Source organism: Pelophylax lessonae (assembly GCF_965119305.1).
Source record: "Pelophylax lessonae genome assembly, chromosome: 6".
Taxonomy (NCBI): domain Eukaryota; kingdom Metazoa; phylum Chordata; class Amphibia; order Anura; family Ranidae; genus Pelophylax; species Pelophylax lessonae.
Genome location: NC_138773.1, coordinates 40,013,179 through 40,032,880, shown reverse-complemented (window position 1 = coordinate 40,032,880; position 19,702 = coordinate 40,013,179). Strand labels below are relative to the sequence as shown.

The 19,702-nt window shown below is 45.0% G+C and overlaps 1 protein-coding gene across 1 annotated transcript in view; it reads right to left on the bottom strand.

Moving 5' to 3' along the window:
- The window catches only part of LOC309558540 (uncharacterized protein), a 553,938-nt gene that overhangs the window by 11,967 nt on the left and 522,269 nt on the right, over window positions 1-19,702 (bottom strand). The window contains exons 16-19 of the mRNA XM_082261619.1: window positions 13,873-13,929; window positions 10,474-10,770; window positions 3,379-3,717; window positions 2,264-2,578 (exon numbers count right to left, since the gene is read on the bottom strand). Of these exons, the coding sequence (XP_082117745.1) occupies window positions 2,264-2,578; window positions 3,379-3,717; window positions 10,474-10,770; window positions 13,873-13,929 (1,008 nt within the window). The remainder of the gene's footprint in view (window positions 1-2,263; window positions 2,579-3,378; window positions 3,718-10,473; window positions 10,771-13,872; window positions 13,930-19,702) is intronic.

The window sequence follows — 19,702 nt, the reverse complement described above, 5'->3', positions numbered from 1 at the left end:
GATTTATTGTTGCTTGGGGGAACTATTGTTGCTGGAGGGCAATTGCTGTTGGGGATAGGGAGTCTATTGTTGCAGGGGAGGATTAATTGGGGGGGGGCACTGTTGCAGGGGAGGATTTATTGTTGCTGGGGGGCTATTGTTGTTGGGGGTCTATTGTTGCTGATTGCAGGGGATCTATTTTACTGTTTTTTTTTCTATTGTTGCAGGGGAAGATTTATTGCTGCTGAGTGATCTATTGTTGGGGGGGGGTCTATTGCTGTTGATTCCAGGGGATCTATTTTACTGCTTTTCTAGTTATCATTAACAAATTCTATACAAATTACCTAGAATCACAACATGATACTTGGTACTGTATTCTCTAAAAGGGGGGGTACTGGGAGGTGGGCAAAGGGTGGAACCAAAGGACAGCGCTCGGAGGTGGGTAGGGAGTGGAGACAAGGAGTGACTCAGAAGAAGGGAGTACCTGCACCTATTCTCGGGGAAAAAAAGCCCTGGCGCTTAGTCATTACCTAAGTAACACTAGCACCTTACTAGTGTGTGTGGGGGGGGGGGGATTACCTAGAGATTCACTCACCTGGAGAAGCTTTTTATGTTTCATTGAACACCCGGCCATGTCATTCATTCATAGAGTTCTGTGAATGGGAGAACTACAGCTGCGATGGATTAGGTAAAATGTCTATTTTTGTACTATTTTATGTACATGTAAATATGCTTTTTTATTCCTTACTAAAAATGGCCGCTAGCAGCTCCCCCTCCCATCGAGTGAAGCTCGTGTAACTAAGATGGCGCCTCCATCCAGGACTACTCCCAAGATGATGACACCTAGAACCTGGAGGAAGTTTACCTTACATGGACATGACCAATCAGAAGCTACAAGCAATCAGATAACGCTATGCTTATGACGCACTTGCCCACGACACTAGCCGCTCGCCTATATAACCCCACATATCCAGTAGCAATAGTAGTATCACTTACCTGAACATGCTTCAATGTGGTTCTTCTCGTGCATGCTCCAGATTATATAGGCCAAATCAGGAAGGGGGCGGATACTCAACCAGACGATTGGTCTGATCCAAAACACAACTACCATCAGCCATTGTGGCTGACGGCTTCTAGTTCTCAATGAACTACTAGGGAGTTAGTGAGCGCTCTAGGCAGGTCATTGATGCTTCCTGTAATTTAGTAACTGCCTGCCTATACTAGGTACAGGCAGAAAGCAGCGCTGACAATCTGCAGGATCCTGAGAATGCACCTGTGATCTGTTGGTCGTGGGTGCAATGCTTTACAGGCTCCTAATAAAATAAATAATAAATGCACATTTTTACCTGCAAAAATATGTGCTTTTATTATTTTTATTTATTTTAAATGTTTACTTATCCTTTAAATCACAGGTGTCAAACACAAGGCCCGCGGGCCGAATGCGCCCCCCCTCCCCCATTTCATGTGGCCCTCGCACCTCTCCTGCAGCTGCGGCACCCCTCTTGTCTCTGCCCCCACCTTGTTTCTGTAGTAGGTAGCAGAGAGGACAGAACTCCTTTGCCAGATCCTGCACTCCTCTGTGCAGCTGCAGAAAGGCTCGTCTTTGCCTCCCCCCCCCCTCAGCAGTCTGCAGCAGAGAGGAGAGCAGAACTCCTCCAACAGATCCTGCACCTCTCTTTGCAAAAGCAACACTACCTTTGCCTCCCCTGGTCTCCACATTCAGCAGACTCTGGAAACTGACTCCAACCCTCCGTTGGTTCTCCTCCAGACCCTGTACTTCTTCCCACATCCACCCGCATCTTCTTCCTGGCAGCAGCACAAGGTAAGGGGGTGGGTGCATTGTGATGCAAGGAAGGGAGGGTGACTCTTGACATCGCATGTAAGGGGGCATGGGGTGCTCTGGACATCTAATCCTACAGATGTAACTGGCCCTTTGAGGGCAACCATAATTCTGATGTGGCCCGTGATGAAATCGAGTTTGACACCCCTGCTTTAAATACTTCTAAAGGGATGCTGACACTGCAGCTTTTCTCACCAGAGCACTTAGAGTGCACCAGGTGATCATAATGAGCCCTTCCATTCAAATTCATTGTGAAAGGATATGGTGAAACAAACAGCTATTTCTTCACAGCAACAAAGGTAGGACTCTGTAATAAAGTTTGATATCATCGCTCCAATGTACAGTACATTGATCACACAGAGGGGATTGTTTTTCTCACCAACAAAAGTGGAGTTACACTTTAAACTGTGATAGGGATATTCTCACCTGTGTTGATAGGCTTACCTCTTACAGACAAGGTTCTGGTCTCAGGCCCATCCAAAGATGCATGTTCCCAGGTCACGTACAATTTATACTGGGGATCTGCGAAGCTGGGGCCCCAAACCTGACATTCACTGGTGACACAAAATGTCAGATCGTCCTCCTCTGTGATTGTTTCTGTGTGTTTGGTCCCCTGCCGCACTGCTTTTCTGGGCTGCGGCTCAGCGCGGTACCATTTAATCTTGATGTCTCTTGGAAAAAAGTTCTTGAGAGTCAAACAAAACTGAATGAAAATTGTATCCACCAAGGTCATCTGTATGGGATCCATCTGAGGTTTTCCTGGATAAGGTAACAGAGGAAGTAGAATATCATAATTATGATACATCACAATTACAAAAGTAATTATGATACATTTTCGTTACATTCCATAGATATGATGTGTAGATTTATATAGATAGAGCTCAAACAAATACTCAGTTCTCTTTTTCTGGTACTACCAGTCTCTTTATGGACCTTGCTTTGTGCACCGGTCTAAATCATTTGGTGGAGGGGGGATTATGGTGTGGGGTTGTTTTTCAGGAGTTGGGTTTGGCCCCTTAGTTCCAGTGAAGGGAACTCTTAAGGCGTCAGCATACCAAGACATTCCCACTTTGTGGGAAGAGTTTGGGGATGGCCCCTTCCTGTTCCAACATGACTGCCCACCAGTGCACAAAGCAAGGTCCATAAAGACATGGATGAGTGAGTTTGGGGTGAAGGAACTTGACTGGCCTGCACAGAGTCCTGACCTCAACCCTATAGAACACCTTTGAGATGAATTAGAGTGTAGACTGTGAGCCAGGCCTTCTCGTCCACATCATTGCCTTACTGATTGATGAAATGAATGTGCTTCTGGAAGAATGGTCAAACATTCCCATAGACACACTCCTAAACCTTGTGGACAGCCTTCCCCAGAAGAGTTGAAGCTCTTATAGCTGCAAAGGGTGGGCCAACTAAATATTGAACCCTATAGACTAAGACTGGGATGCCATTAAAGTTCATGTGCGTGTAAAGGCAGGCGTCCCAATACTTTTGGGGATATAGTGTATTTTTAAACTTCAGAAAGGAAACATCTTTTATTACTGCTAGTATGTAATACTCACCCGTCACACTGAGCCGCCCTGTGCTTTTTTCAATGGCTTCCTGCAAAGAAGGATGCTGCACTCTGCATATGTACTCTGCCCCCTGCTGGACTCTTAATGTAGGTGTGATTGTCAGCCTTGCAGTACAGCCGTATGTATTATCTGTGTTTTTATTTGATAAGGTTTTTTGGATGGAATCACAATCTTCACACAGCTCCTGGTTTTCTTTGTTCCTTCTCAGCCAGGTCACAGAGATAGCATCTGGGTAATACCCTGAAATGTCACACTGCAGGGTAATTGGGGTGTCATGAAACAAGAACGGAACTTGTATTTCTTCTACAGCTGGACGCCAAGGGAAATCTATCAGAGACATATCAATGATATATAAATATATCACACCCACAGAATAAACATAATAAGCCTTATAATAAACCAATAGTAACTCTACAAAAAGTAAGCTAGCACTAGCCATTTAGAGCAAGCTTTATGACCAATGTACCTACTCCTGCCGTAAAAGTTTGGCTTGCCAGCACAATCTGCTACTACAATAACACCCCCTTAACCAGCCCCCCCCCCTATGCCAACCTACTAATATTTGCATAGGGCTAGACACATACAGACCAGTGGCGGCTGGTGAATGAAAATTTGGGGGGCGGTAAAACCAACACCCCCCCCACCCCGGCGGGACGGCCGGTCGGCAATCAAATCTTCCACACCCTCCCTCCTCCCCCCTCCTGGGAAAGAAGGCTGGCTGGCCAGCTGGACAGCCTGCATCCTGACCTGCTCCTTCCCTGAGCGGCTGCGAGTCTCCTCCAGCCGTACGTCTCCTCCCTCAGTAGAATTTCTTCTCTTTTCAGCCAATCAGGAAAGGGGTCTCATGACCCGCTTCCTGATTGGCTTGTAGGAAAATAAGTTTGATAATAGCTATTGTCACACAACTGGGTGGTCTGAGGGCGCAGTGCCCTGCGCCCCGAGCCAACCCTTTTTTTAAGCCTAATAGAGCCTCTTGGCTCTAATCACGTGCTTCAAAAAAAAAAAAAATCCCCTATTGGAGTCCATGCGACCTGCATGTAGATTAGAGGGACGAATGCATGGATAGGGGGGCGGCGCCCCTGCGCCCCCAATGGATGGGCCGCTACTGATACAGACAAAGCTCGAGGAGAAACTTTAGTGCCTTTCCATTGCAGGTTTTCTGCAGTTCATTATTTCCATTCTATGAGAGAAGAGTAATCCCCCTCCCTGTCTCTATTGTATAGGACTCTGCATAGAGGATCAATTACACTGGTCTTCAAGGAGAACGCTTCGGAAAGCAAAGTAGCTAAATTTTTCAAGTTACAAGTGTTTGTAAAGCCACGTTTTTCTTTTTTCAGTTCCCTCTGTTAGATAACATTAAGCTCCCCAGTGTATAAGATTTATAAAAATATGCTGCCCAATACCTTATTTCAGAGCGCCAGTCGGTGCTCACGTGACTGTCCTGTGGTCTCCTCTCCCGATCTGATAGCTGCAGGGGGAGGGCTGACTATCCCCCGCTAACGTCAGCCGGAACGAGGAGACCAGCAGGTCACGTGAGCACCGAGCGGCGTTCGGAAAAAGGTATTAAGCAGCGTATTTTTATAAATCACATACACTGGGGAGCTTACTTTTATCTAACAGAGGGAACTATAGAAAGCAAACACAGTATTTTTACAGCAGGATAGGAGGATCGGGCAGCTGACAGGCAGGAAGGGAGGGGGGAGAGGACAGAGGAGTGGACAGAGAAGAGACAGGAGAGCTGCGGATGATGGAGTCACGTAAACTGACCACGGTGTCAGGGCTCAGCAGCCATGATAAACTGTGGTCAGTTTACAGGGGGGAGGGCAAAATCAGGAATGTCAGCCAGGTGTTTCAGGTGATACAGGGGGCAAATTACACAGCACAATCACAGTGCTGTATAACAAGCTTTAAAGGAAGAGGATCTCATTTTTTTTTTTTTTAGGGTAACAAACACTTTAAAGGAAAAATAAGTCCTGAGCATTAATTGGCTCCAGTTTCCAAGATACAGCTTCAGGTCAAAACTGCATCAAAATAATTCAAAATTACGAGGGGGGTGTGTGATATAGCAATGAGAATGGTGTCACACCAAATCATTATAATTTTATCTTTTTATCGATGCCAATACCATAACTTTCCATTCATTTATTGGTTTTTCATGTAACATTTTCATTCAACTTCCACACCATTGGGATTACGAAAGGCATGGACTTTTTCTTCTTGTTTATCCAATGACGCAGATAAGTTGCACATGTAAAGGCCCAATGCTTGTCCTGATCCCCTATTTTGCATCCAAAATATAGGTGGTATGCCTTTTTTTTACCACTGCCATCATACCGCACATTTGAGATGCAAATGCAACCTCGCCACAAATGTAGCAGAAGGTATCTGTGTCGTTTTCACAATTTCGAGGCATCTTGACTTCTGGGGGCAAATATCACGGAACTGTTCCTTGGAAATGTTAGGCAATGACACTTTCACAAGCCAGCAGATGTACAGTAACTGTATGATGCGGAAATCTGACCAAGACAAATGTATCTTGTAATAAAAGAACAATAAATAACAGTTAGGTACCGTATTTATCGGCGTATAACATGCACCTTTTCCTCCTAAAAATGGAGGAAAAAGCAGCAGTGCGTGTTATACGCCGATATTAAAAAAAAAGTGCCAGGAAACATCGCCGAGAGCAGAAGGGGCGGGCCGGGTCGAGGAGAAGGAAGGACGAGCTGTCATAACAGCAGAAGGGGGCGGGCCGGGCCGAGGAGAAGGGAGAACGAGCGAGCACAGTCATCGGAAGTCCCGCCTATGACAGACGTCACACGTCTCGGCAGAGGAGGCAGGACTTCCGATGACTGCGCTCGCTCGTTCTCCCTTCTCCTCGGCCAGGCCCGTCCCCTTCTGCTCTTATGACAGCTCGTCCTTCCTACTCCTCGGCCCGGCCCGCCCCTTCTGCTCTCGGCGCTGCTTCCCGGCCTTTTTTAAAACAGATTCGGACAGTTCCAATGGCGCTTGCGAGGCTGCATATTTGGACACTGCGCTTGCGAGGCTGCATATACGGACACTGCTTATGGGCTGCATATATTGAGGCTGCATATATGGACACTGCATATATGGACACTGCTGGTGAGGCTGCATGTATGGACACTGCTGATGGGCTGCATATATTGAGGCTGCATATATGAACACTGCTGGTGAGGCTGCATATTTGGACACTGCTGATGGGCTGCATATATGGACACTGCTGATGGGCTACATATATTGAGGCTGCATATATGGACACTGCATATATGGACACTGCTGGTGAGGCTGTATATTTGGACACTGCTGATGGGCTGCATATATGGACACTGCTGATGGGCTACATATATGGACACTGCTGATGGGCTACATATATGGACACTGCTGATGAGGATGCATTCATGGGCACTGGTGAGATGTCATTTGATTTTAAAAAAATGTTCTGAGTTCAAAGCTGTTTATTTTAAATTTAAGCTTTTTTCCTGAAATTTCTCTCCAAATATTGAGGTGCGTGTTATACGCCAATAAATATGGTAATAATCTTTTGTCTCAAAGTAAAGATATATTTATATACTTTCGGCCACACATCCAGTCACTGTCCAAAGCTTGCAGTCTCAACCTTCGCAACATCTCCAAGATACGTCCCTTCCTAACCAACGACACCACAAAGCTTCTAATCCACTCCCTGGTCATCTCTCGTCTTGAATACTGCAACTGCCTTCTCTTTGGCTTACCCCCCTTCAGTCCATGATGAATGCTGCTGCCAGGCTCATCCACCTTGCAAACCGCTCTGTGTCTGCCAACCCTCTTTGCCAATATCTCCATTGGCTGCCACTCAACCAACAAATTAGATTCAAGTTACTAACCATAACTTACAAAGCCATCCGAAACTTGGTGCCCAGCTACATCACTAATCTGGTCTCAAAATACCAACCAAGTCGTTCTCTTCATTCCTCCCAGGACCTTATGCTCTCTTGTAACCACTTCCCATGCTCGCCTCCAGGACTTCTCCTGAGCCTCTCCCATCCTCTGGAATGCTCTACCCCAATCTGTCTGACTATCTCCTACTTTGTCTACTTTCAGATGATCCTTGAAAACACATCTCTTCAGAGAAACCTATCTGGCAACCACCTAACGACTGTACTCTTATTTTTTCCATCAGCCCATCCCCCACAGTTATTACATCTTGTATCTCTTGGCCCTCCCTCTTAGATTGTAAGCTCTGACGAGCAGGGCCCTCTGATTCCTACTGTATTAAAGTGTATGGTACTTGTACTGTCTACCCTAAAGTTGTAAAGCGCTGTGTAAACTGTCGGCACTATATAAATCCTATATAATAATAATAATAATACACTTTCATGTGGTTCAATTTTCATTGTTCTACCGTACTTTTTCAAGAAGTTACGAGGCATCATGATCATCAGACTCCTCCCTCCCTTGTAGGCAAACATACTTGCCTGTGCCTATATCTCTGTTGTGAAATATCTTGATATCTTTAGCCAACCAGCACCTTTATCACCTGTTTTCTAATTCACCTATTATAAAATATGTAAGAATGAGCACATTTTATCTCAGAGGTTGATCATTTCCCAAAAATTGTAGACCAGTGTTAGAGAGAGACAGTCAAAACATCTACTGCTGGGTTGTATTCCTGGAAAGCCTAAAATAATCTGAGGACACAATGCCATTGAAGTGCCTTGTATTAAAAATGTAATCGAAAGTGAAGATTGTAAACATTTTTTCAATATTCCACACACATATTAAAATGAACATTATGAAATTTGCTACAGGTTCTCCAAAGTATTTGTTTTCTGACAACAGAGAACCCACAGAATGAGGAGTCGCAGTTTTCTATTCTGCATGATATTTGTGCAAATGTTTATGAAATCTCATCACGTGTGGCCTCTACCGTCACCAAAGGACCACACATAATATTCAGTAAATGTAATGCTACTGAAAGCCTCTAGAGACTGCAGAAATGCAACAGAAGATGGGCATAGATTATGGGCATTCTACAATATATGGTCTGAGATTCCAGACATACTATAAGAGATGGTGAGAGACTGCACACACACTACAGGAGGTGGTCAGAAACTGTAAACATGCTACAGAAGATGGTCAGAGACTGTAAACATGCTACAGAAGATGGTCAGAGACTGTAAACATGCTACAGAAGATGGTCAGAGACTGCAGACATGATACAAGAAATGGTCAGAGACTACAGACATACTACAAGAGATGGTCAGAGACTACAGACGTGCTACAGGAGATGGTCAGAGACTACAGATATGATACAAGAAATGGTCAGAGACTACAGACATGCTACAGGAGATGGTGAGAGACTGCACACATACTAAAGGAGAAGGTCAGAGACTGCAAAAATGCTACAGGAGGTGGTCCGAGACTGTAGATATTCTACAGGAGACGGTCAGAGACTGCAGACATGTTACAAGAAATGGTCAGAGACTACAGACAAACTACAAGAGATGGTCAGAGACTGCAGACATGATACAAGAGATGGTCAGAGACTGCAGACATGATACAAGAGATGTTCAGAGACTACAGACATGATACAAGAGATGGTCAGATACGGCAGACATGTTACAGGGTATGTTCTGAGACTGCAGACATGGTACAGGAGATGGTCAGAGACTGCAGACATACTAAAGGAGATGGTCAGAGACTGCAGACATACTTAAGGAGATGGTCAGAGACTGCAGACATACTACAAGAGATGGTCAGAGACTGCAGACATGATACAAGAGATGATCAGAGACTGCAGACATACTACAAGAGATGGTCAGAGACTGCAGACATACTACAAGAGATGGGCAGAGACTGCAGACATACTACAAAAGATGGTCAGAGACTGCAGACATACTACAAGAGATGGTCAGAGACTGCAGACATACTACAAGAGATGGTCAGAGACTGCAGACATACTACAAAAGATGGTCAGAGACTGCAGACATACTACAAGAGATGGTCAGAGACTGCAGACATACTACAAAAGGTGGGCAGAGACTGCAGACATACTACAAGAGATGGGCAGAGACTGCAGACATACTACAAAAGATGGTCAGAGACTGCAGACATACTACAAGAGATGGGCAGAGACTGCAGACATACTACAAAAGGTGGGCAGAGACTGCAGACATACTACAAGAGATGGTCAGAGACTGCAGACATACTACAAGAGATGGTCAGAGACTGCAGACATACTACAAAAGATGGTCAGAGACTGCAGACATACTACAAGAGATGGGCAGAGACTGCAGACATACTACAAAAGGTGGGCAGAGACTGCAGACATACTACAAGAGATGGGCAGAGACTGCAGACATACTACAAAAGATGGTCAGAGACTGCAGACATACTACAAAAGATGGTCAGAGACTGCAGACATACTACAAGAGATGGTCAGAGACTGCAGACATACTACAAGAGATGGTCAGAGACTGCAGACATACTACAAGAGATGGTCAGAGACTGCAGACATACTACAAGAGATGGGCAGAGACTGCAGACATACTACAAGAGATGGGCAGAGACTGCAGAAATGCTACAGGACATGGTCAAAGACTGCAGACATACCAAAGTATGAGGTCAAAGAATGCATACCTGCTATAGGATATGGTCAGAGACTGCAAACATGCTATAGGAGTTGCAGTAGACTGGAGATGTGGTTCAGGAGACAGTCATAGACTGGAGACATGTTACATGAGACTGCTAGAGATCATTGCTATTACAGCCCCTTCACAAATCAGTGCTCCCTACAACCCCCTTTAATTGTGCTAGATTAGCAATTTCTCAGAACAAGATCTATTATAAAAAGTTTAGAGGAAAAAAAATAAAAAAGAGAAAATGAATGGAGAGCACAGAAAAAGGAAAAATAAAATAAACCAAACCACCTGCCTACTAGAAGCCAATGGGGGACTATTGTTTATAGGGGTCAGAGGGCTACACCATAATGGTTCCTTTACACCATCATGCGAAAAGTCTGCATATGGCTCCCAGGCTGCAGGATGGGGACCCGGGATGTACATGATGGTATGACTCCTCTCTCACCTCTGTCATCTCGGATACACAGCTTTTCATGTCCGGTGCTATTGGTGTATTCATGTTCCCAGCTAACAATTACTGTGGATCCGGGACATTTGAGGACAGTCTGTGGAATAATGACCTCACTGCAGACGGTGAATTGATGATTATTTTCTATGTAGCATTCTTGGGATGATAAAATGTCATCATCATTGTTCTCTCCACACGTCCATTTGAAGTGAAGGTACCCGGGATAAAACCCCTCTAGAGTCAAAGAGTATCTCAGCGCCCCGGAATCACACAGGCTTCTTATCACTGGCCTGGCTGAAAAGGCAACCATAGGGAAAGTTCAAATATGTTTTCATGATGTATGAAGAACAGAGCAAATATATTTTCTTCCTGTACAGAAATACCTTTTAATCCTGCTAGAAATTCATTGTCCTTGTAAACTGCTTGTAAGCTGAAGACTTGCTTGTGTAGCACTGCCCCCTAGGGAGCTGCTGAGTGTGGATTCCCCTGGGTTACCCATAGCAACAGTCCATAAAACGTATCACTTTAAGACTTGGCTCGGACAATGAACAGTCCAGGGGATTTGTTTTTTGTGCTTTATTTTGGAACTTGGATGGGAGAAGGGATGAGTGGGATACTCCAACTTGAACTATGCACAAATTCTGAGTACACTAACTGTAATGAATGCGGCAAGACCGCTGCTTCACCCTGCCACTGAAGTGAAGTTGAAATAGGTTCCTGGCTGGATTTCTCTTCAGGGTACTGACTTGGCACCCCCTTTTTTACTTCCCGTGCATGCTTGCCCTTGTCCACTGACTCTCCATTGGAGTGGTCCCCTTCCTGGGCAGACCCCTGGCAAACTTCCTTGTACTCCCCCCCTTGGTTGCTCTGCCTTCAGCTCCACTTGTCATTATCCTGTACCTCTTGGCTCAGCATCACACTCTGGATCCACTAGGCTGACCACCTGTGACCACCTGCCTTGCTGACAGGAGGAGAGACCAACGTCACCCTCCTCCTGGGACCTGGCTTCCCATCCAAAGACGCCCTGTCACATGTGCCTGTAGCTTTTATAGCCTATGCCAGGATGCACCAATCTCTTTGCCAACCCACTGGGACAGCTACAAAAGCCTGTGTGTTACTGGCAGGGTTTCCTCCACTGTCCAACAGGCTCCCCTATTGGATACAGAGGGGACACTCCCTCAGACCAGGTAAATCACACATGGACACATGCAACAGGCAAAACTACTGATCAGGCTCCCCTGATAAGCAGATGGAGCAAAACAATGCTTTTACCTAGCACCTACCTAGGAGGGTACTACACTTGTAAGTCTTAAACATTGCTATCCCAGCAATCTTCTGTGAACTACAAGACCCCTCTTCCCAAGCTCGTTCAACACTGCTGCTTATCACAGAATGCCTTGTTTCTTTTTGTTTTTTTTTTTTTAATGAATATGAGGCGTTGTGTGATTGGACAAGGAGGACAGATTGGGCAGTGATGTTAAAATCTCCACCTCTTCCAATCAGAGAATACCTCATATTCATTGGAAAAAAGAATATAAGACCTTCTGTCAATGGCCGCAGTGCCGAGCGAATGACCCCTCTGTGATTGGAGGATCTAAGTTGGAGAAGGTGAAAATTTACTAGGAATCATAACTTCTATCAAAAATATTGGGATATTTTATGGGCCACATTAGCGTGAGTTGTGTTAAGGCAGCCCATTGAGACTGGGTTCATACCTCTGTGCAGAGGGTCTCACAGCAGGGTTCTGGTGCGTCCCTGTTCACTGTTTCAGGCCTGATTTCGGTCCAAATCTTGGCTGAATTCAGACCTGAAATGGACCAGAAGAGGCACAGGACTCCTGCGTAATTCGCCTCGCAGCCATCCCAGAGCTGTGTGAACCGACTCCATTGAGAGCTGGTCACAGGCTCCGGACATGTGAATTGGATGTGGGGAAACCAGCATCCAATTCGCAAAAGTGTAAACCCAGCCTAAAAATGAATGGTCTACCAGACATTATGCCCATGAAGACCCTGGTTTCCACTAACAAGAATATCCCCGATTAAGCCCTTCAAGCTTGGACTTGCTGGGTGGCAAATAGAGACTGATTCATTCAAGGTCTTAGCTGGCCATTCATTTTAGATTTCCGATAACTCCATATTAGGAAGTTATTCTGATTCATATCCTTAATGGCTCTTTCAATAAAGCTGACACCCCACCAAGGTCTCAACACATCACTGCCTTGGACTGTTGGACTGTCTGGTGTATCAAGGCCTGACCATTGGGCCTATCACTTCTTTTTATGCATTCCTTATGCCCCCTCTTCCCAATTTTCTTTATTCCCTCATTCCTTTCTAGGTTTGGATAACCTATAGTATTGCAACATAATTATTATTACTTGATTTATTGATGTTGTAGTGGTGTGCCCCTTTATCCAGATGCAGGTGCAAGTCCCTTTAACTCAATTCCCCACAATCCTCTGGGCTCCCAGCATCCCCTGAGTTCCTGGACACGCCCAGGGAGTATAAATGCCAGCTCCACCCAGCTTCCTGTGCTCAGAGAGATCCTGCCTGATGGGACAGCAGTGACTGGGCAAGTGAGCTGTCCCCAGGTGCTGGGTCCTCATCTGATCAGTCTGGTGTGTGGGCCACCAGCAGTGAGCACAAGAGCATGCAGCATCTATCCAAGCCCCAGTCACTGGAGAGGACTCTGTTACAGTCCATGTGGAGAAGCTGTTCAAGCATTGGGGTGGTCCTATCTATGGCCCCCAGAGCCTCCTGACCGAAGTCAGCATCAGCAGTGCCAGTGTGAAGTCTGTGCCAGCAGGAAATCCCCTCAGCTCACAGTCTGCTGAATGAATGATTATCATCTTGGAACACGTGAGAAATCTTCAGCTCTCTATCCTATCAGTAAACTGAACTCTAGTGGCCATTAGTAGAACTGCAATATACTTGTTTTAATGTTTTATGCCTGTTTCCCCCCTTCCTCATATTGCTGTTTTGTACTGCAAACCCCTGTCCACATGATCTCCTGTGTAATCTACATTGGTTTTCATTGTTAAGTAAAGTAGAAATTGCACATCCCCACTGGTCTGATCATTTGGCTGATACCGTTACATAACAATGTTAGAAAGTTAACTGATTAAATAAATAATTAAACTAAAAATTAATGGGCCGCCAATGCACCCTAACATGATAATAATCAAACATGACCCCTTTTTTGTAACTTAATGCACTGTTGTGCATTGTGGCAAGCTACAACACAGGTGCATTCATTGGAAAATGAAGGTCGCTGCAACGCAGTAACACGTTATAGAACGCTATAGAACACAGGTTCTAATCATTCCCCGATCTATCCAAAGCTATAATAAAACTTCCATCCTTCTTTCTTGAACCCTTTTAGCACACACCTATTGCTCACCTGTAGGGGCTGCAGTGTTTTCTTCCTCTATTTCACCCAGTCTTACAAATCGATCCACTGGAAATAAAATATTTAAAAAAAAATAGATAAGTCATGAAAGCAACCAACAAATGTTAAATAGAGCCTATGTTTAGTTTTACAGCATCTAAAATTTGTGGACACCTCCTTCTGAACATGCCGGTTCCATAGCTGTCATATTAATCCTCTGGTTTTGAACTTAAAACTCTGATCAGGATCAAGTATATGGATCAGTAGTCTCTGACTTGAAGGTCAACTTTCCTTTTTGCTTGGACCTTTGGAGCTCTATCTGTATAAGGTTCACTTGACTATTTTTAGCACTTATACCATAAAAAGAGAAAATGGGGGATATTTATGATATGCACAGACTAATCAATTATAATAAAAAATATATACTGTATCTGTTCTGTGTATTAACCACTTAAGCCCCAGAAGATTTTACCCCCTTCCTGACCAGGGCCTATTTTGCAATTCGGCACTGCGTGACTTTAATGGACAATTGCGCGGTCGTGCGACGCTGTACCTAAACGAATTTGATGTCCTTTTTTTCCCACAAACAGAGCTTTCTTTTGGTGGTATTTGATCACCTGTGCGATTTTTTGATCATGCGCTATAAACAAAAAAAGAGCGACAATTTTGCAAAAATAACAATATTTTTCACATTTTTTTATATGAAATCCCCCCCCCCCCCAAAAAATGTAAAAATCTAAATTTTTTAACATTTTCAGCCAATTTGTTTTATGCTACATATGTTTGGTAAAAATAAAAATCGCAAAAAGCGTATTTTGATTTGTTTGCGCAAAAGTTATCGCGTTTACTAACAAATGGAAAGATTTTTGTCATTTTTGTTGTTTTTTTTTTTTAATGTGCAATGGTGGCGATCTGCGATTTTTTTTTTGCGGTACTGCAACATTTCGGCGGACAGATCGGACCCTTGACTGACATTTTTGACACTTTTGGGATTACCAGTGACATTTCTACAGTAATCAGTGCTATACATATGCACTGTTACTGTAAAATTACACTGGCAGTGAAGGGGTTAACTTTTTTTGAGAGGGAGGGGTTATGTGTGTCCCTAGGGGCGTGATTCTAACTGTGATTGGCTGTGGCTTGAGGTGTAGGAACAGTGATCAATGGTCCTACATAGTAGAATCGTATGATCACTATTTCTACACAGCGGAGAATGACAGGCGGCTTGTTTACATCAGCCGCCTGCCTTTCTCCCTCTGCACCGATGATCACCGAGTGACCGGCGGACATCGGGTCCGCCGGTCACATGCGCGGGTGGGTCCGTGACCACGCGGGAGCGCGCCTCCGGGGGCACGCGCTCGCTCCCTAGACCCTCACAGGCTAGCGACGTAGTACTACGTCGCTCTGCCTGTGAGGGGCTGACCGCCGCAGTAAATAGTCGTGCGGTGGTCGGCAATCGGTTAAGCTGTGAGGAGATGTTAAACAAAGTCTCTGTAATGAGCTCTATTTTGTATATTTAGTAACATTATGACTCAACACCACAACAGAATCAAATTCAATTAAAAAGTCTCAGATAATTAGTAAAGAAGCACAAAAGTCCATAAACCAGTTCAATCCTATTCTTACAGCTCTGTATGTGTGTGATGTGTGTGCGTGTGATAGCACTGGACCAATAGGAGCGAGGCTTGGTTCTGATGGATACACATGGGAGTGATGCCTCCTTCAGAGGAACTAATACGTGATTTAGGTACAGTGTGGATAGATCTTATTGCGATCCCAAGCAGCTAACCCTCCAATAGCGACAAAAATAATGCTTAGCAGATGCGGTGGGTATTATTAATAATATTATACAGGATTTAAATAACACCGACAGTTAAGCAGCGCTTTACAACTTGAGGATAGACAAATACAATACACTATAATACAGTAGCAATCAGAGGGCCCTGTTCGTTAGAGCTTACGATCTAAGAGGGAGGGTCAAGAGATATAAGAGGAAATAACTGTGGGGGATGGGCTGATGGAGAAAATAAAAGTACAGTTGTTAGGTGGGTGCCAGATAGGCTTCTCTTAAGAGATGTGTTTTCAGGGATAGTCTGAAAGTGGACAAAGTAGGAGATAGTCGGACAGATTGGGGTAGAGCATTCCAGAGGATGGGAGAGGCTCAGGAAAAGTCCTGGAGGCGAGCATGGGAAGAGGTGATGAGGGAGCTAGAGAGCAGGAGGTCCTGGGAGGAACGAAGAGAACAATTTGGTTGGTATTTTGAGACCAGGTTATTGATGTAGCTGGGTGCCAGGTTGTGGATGGCTTTGTAAATTATGGTTAGTATCTAGAATTTAATTCGTAGGTTGAGTGGCAGCCAATAGAGGGATTGGCAAAGACACCGATCGGTTAGTAAGGTGGATGAGCCTGGCAGCAGCGTTCATGATAGACTGAAGGGGGAATAGCCTATTTAAAGGTAAGCCAATGAGAAGGGAGTTGCATTAATCGAGACATGAGATGACCAGGGAGGAGATTAGAAGCTTTGCGGTGTCATTGGTAAGGAAGGGGCATATCTTGGAGATGTTGCGGAGGTTGAGGCAGCAACCTTTGGACAGTGACTAGATGTGTGGCCAAAAGGAGAGTTCAGAGTCCAGGATTACACCTAGGACCTTGGCATGGGGGGACGGGTTGATAGTTGAGCTGTTGATTTTGACAGAGAAATCAGGGGAAGAGGAGCGTGGGGGAGGCAATATCATGAGCTCGGTTTTGGATAGGTTGAGTTTGAGGAAGTGATGTGACATCCAGGCTGATATATCTGTTAGTAAGTTGGTGATGGTGATGCATGAGAAAACTTATGGAGTGAGCTGAGGGGTGGAGAGATAGATTTGGGTGTAGTCAGCGTAGAGATGATATTGAAAGCCATCGGAGGAAATCAGCTGACCCAAGTAGGAGGTGTAGATTGAGAAAAGGAGCAAGAACAGGACCTTGGGGGACCCAGATGGAGAAAGGGAGAGGAGGTAGTAGAGTTGTAAGTAGCACTGAAGATGCGTTGGGATAGGTAGGATGAGAATCAGTGAAGAGTGCAGTCACAGAGACAAAGGGAGTGGAGTTTTTGTGTAGGAGGGGGTTGTCCACTGTGTCAAAGGCAGCAGAGAGCTCCAGGAGGAGTAGTACAGAATTGTGTCCTTTGGTGTTAGCTGTTAGTAGATCGTTTGTGAGTTTAAGGAGAGCAGTTTCCGTGAAATGTTGAGGGCGAAATACGGACTGAAGGGGATCAAGAAGTTTGTTCTTAGTCAGATGGTCGCTCAATCGGTTATAGACCAGTCGTACAAGGAGTTTGGAGGAGAAGGGAATTAAGGAGCTGGGGTTTTGATTGTATAAATTGGTGGGGTCCAGTGAGGGCTTTTTAAAGATAGGAGTGACAAGCGCATGTTTTGGAGAGTTTGGGAAGATGCCAGAAAAGAGGGAGAGGTTGAAGATGTGAGTTAGAGAGTTTAGAATAGAGTCAAAGGAGAGCAGATTTATATTAGTTGAAGTCTTCCGGGGACTTAGTCTTACATCACAGGTGCTCAAGAGCGTGGGTAGGTTTTCTGAGGCTTCTGGTGTCATCTGTTTGCCAGGGTTGTAGCGGTCAGGATTGAATTCTGTGTGTAGTGAGGGGAGCGAGCTTGTCTAGGGAAGATGACAGTGAGCCGTTATAGATGGAAGTGTCTAGGTTGGGGCATGACAGGGGTGAGATTTTGTCATATAGATGGTCAGAGGTCAAGGTCAAGAGTGTTGGCATTGGAGTGAGTAGGGGCCTGTATCCATTGCTTCATGTCAAGAGATGAGGTTAGGCTGAGAAGTTTAGAAGCAGTATTAGTATTAGCATTAACAGGGATTTTGAAGTCACCGAGAATGATTGTGGGGATTTTAGAAGAGAGAAAGTAGGGTAGCCTGGCAGAGAAGTCATCAAGAAAGGTTGATAGCGGTCCAGGGGGCCGGTAGATGACAGCAATTCTTAGAGAAACAGGAGAACATAGACAAATACAATGTGCCACAAAAGAGGAGAATGTCAGAGAGGGAGGTGGGTGAAGTATCTGATAGGTGCTGCATGGGGCTAGAAGGATTCCCACTTCACCTCCCTTCCGTCCACTTGGTCTGGGGGAGTGATTTCAGAGAAGGCCACTATGGGAGAGGGAAGCAGGAGAAATAGTATTGGACTCATGAAGCCAGGTTTTGGTAATGGCGAGTAGGTTAAAGGAATTTGTGATAAAGAGGTTGTGAAGGGAGGTGAGTTTGTTACAGACAGAGTGGGCATTCCAGAGGGCACAGGAAAAGGGGAGGCTGGTATTGGGAAGAAGAGGAATGGAGACTATGTTCTGTGGGTTGCGGCTTCTGCCAGAGGGTGTAGGGTGGTGGGAGCATAGGGAAAAGCCAAAAGGAGGCCCAGGGTTTAGGGATATGTCACCAGAGGTAAAGAGAAGCAGGAGGGGGAGGTAGGTATTGAGGGAGTGTGCTTTACATGAAGGGACATGCCCCATAGTCCTGGAGGTTTTCTCAGTATATGGATGTAAAATTAGCAAGAGTTGGTAGGAGCAGTTATAGGGAGAGGACAGAAGGCAGGGTGATATTCAGTATATAAGCTGTGGGGTGGAGAAGAGGGGGTGGCCAATTGAGTTTGAGAAGAGAGGACACCATTGACAGCAGGAGTGGTAGAGAGCGCATGTTACAGAGTGGGAAAAGAGCTGACTAGAGAGACAGGGTCACCTGTAGCCTGTTTCGTGCTTGTTGGTGTAGTTTGCTGTATATGCTTGCTTCGTGCAATCACTGAAGTGCAGAGGTTGAAGTGCATATCACTTGTAGAAATAACCACTTAAAGAAAGAAGCCTTAAGGAAAGATGCCCTGCAACGTGCTCCCCCGGCAACGTGTTTACCCCTTAAGAGTGCAGTCAATTTATACTGGTATAAGGGTAGAGGTGGAAATTCGTTATTTTATCATGAGTGGATATAAGGATGCCTAACAATCAGAGTGGACCTTCTACTTCTAAAGTCAAACTTTCAAGAAAGGCTACAAAGATAAGGTCATCACATAAAACATGGTAAGAGGAATGGTATTGAGGAAGGCCCAGTACAAAAGTTCATTTCACTCAGAGGTCTTTTTGAAATTTTTATTGGTTGAGAGCAATAAGTAAAGCCAAAGTGTTTCAGGGGAAAGGCCTCCCCCTTCATCAGTGCTAGAGGAGTAGATGTAATTAGAATCACAATGAGAAATCCCAGCATGGTGACAATGATAGTGCAGTTTATAATGCCCTAATATCAGTCTCCTATTGCATCTAAATATAATTCTAATTACATCTATTGCTCAAGCCCTAAAAGGGGCTGGCCTTTACCCTGAAACATGTTGGCTTTGCTTGATGTTTTAAATGAGAGGTCTCCAAACCTTCTAAACAAAGACCCAGTTTACTGTCCTACAGAGTTTAGTGGAGCTGGACTGTGGCCAGTGGGGGTATAACTTATCCTGGCATTAGGGAAGGTAAACAATGCAAAATCTTTGATGGCAGGGGGGAGGAATAGTGCCCCATGTTTGGTGTCAGTGGTAGGAATGATGCCCCATTGTATGTGCCAGCTGGAGGAATAGTGTTTCATACCATTGGGAGAAATGGTGCCCCAAGGGTGTAGGGTGGTGGGAGCATAGGGAAAAGCCAAAAGGAGGCCCAGGGTTTGGGGATATGTCACCAGAGGTAAAGAGAAGCAGGAGGGGGAGGTAGGTATTGAGGGAGTGTGCTTTATATGAAGGGACATGCCCCATAGTCCTGGAGGTTTTCTCAGTATATGGATGTAAAATTAGCAAGAATTGGTAGGAGCAGTTATAGGGAGAGGA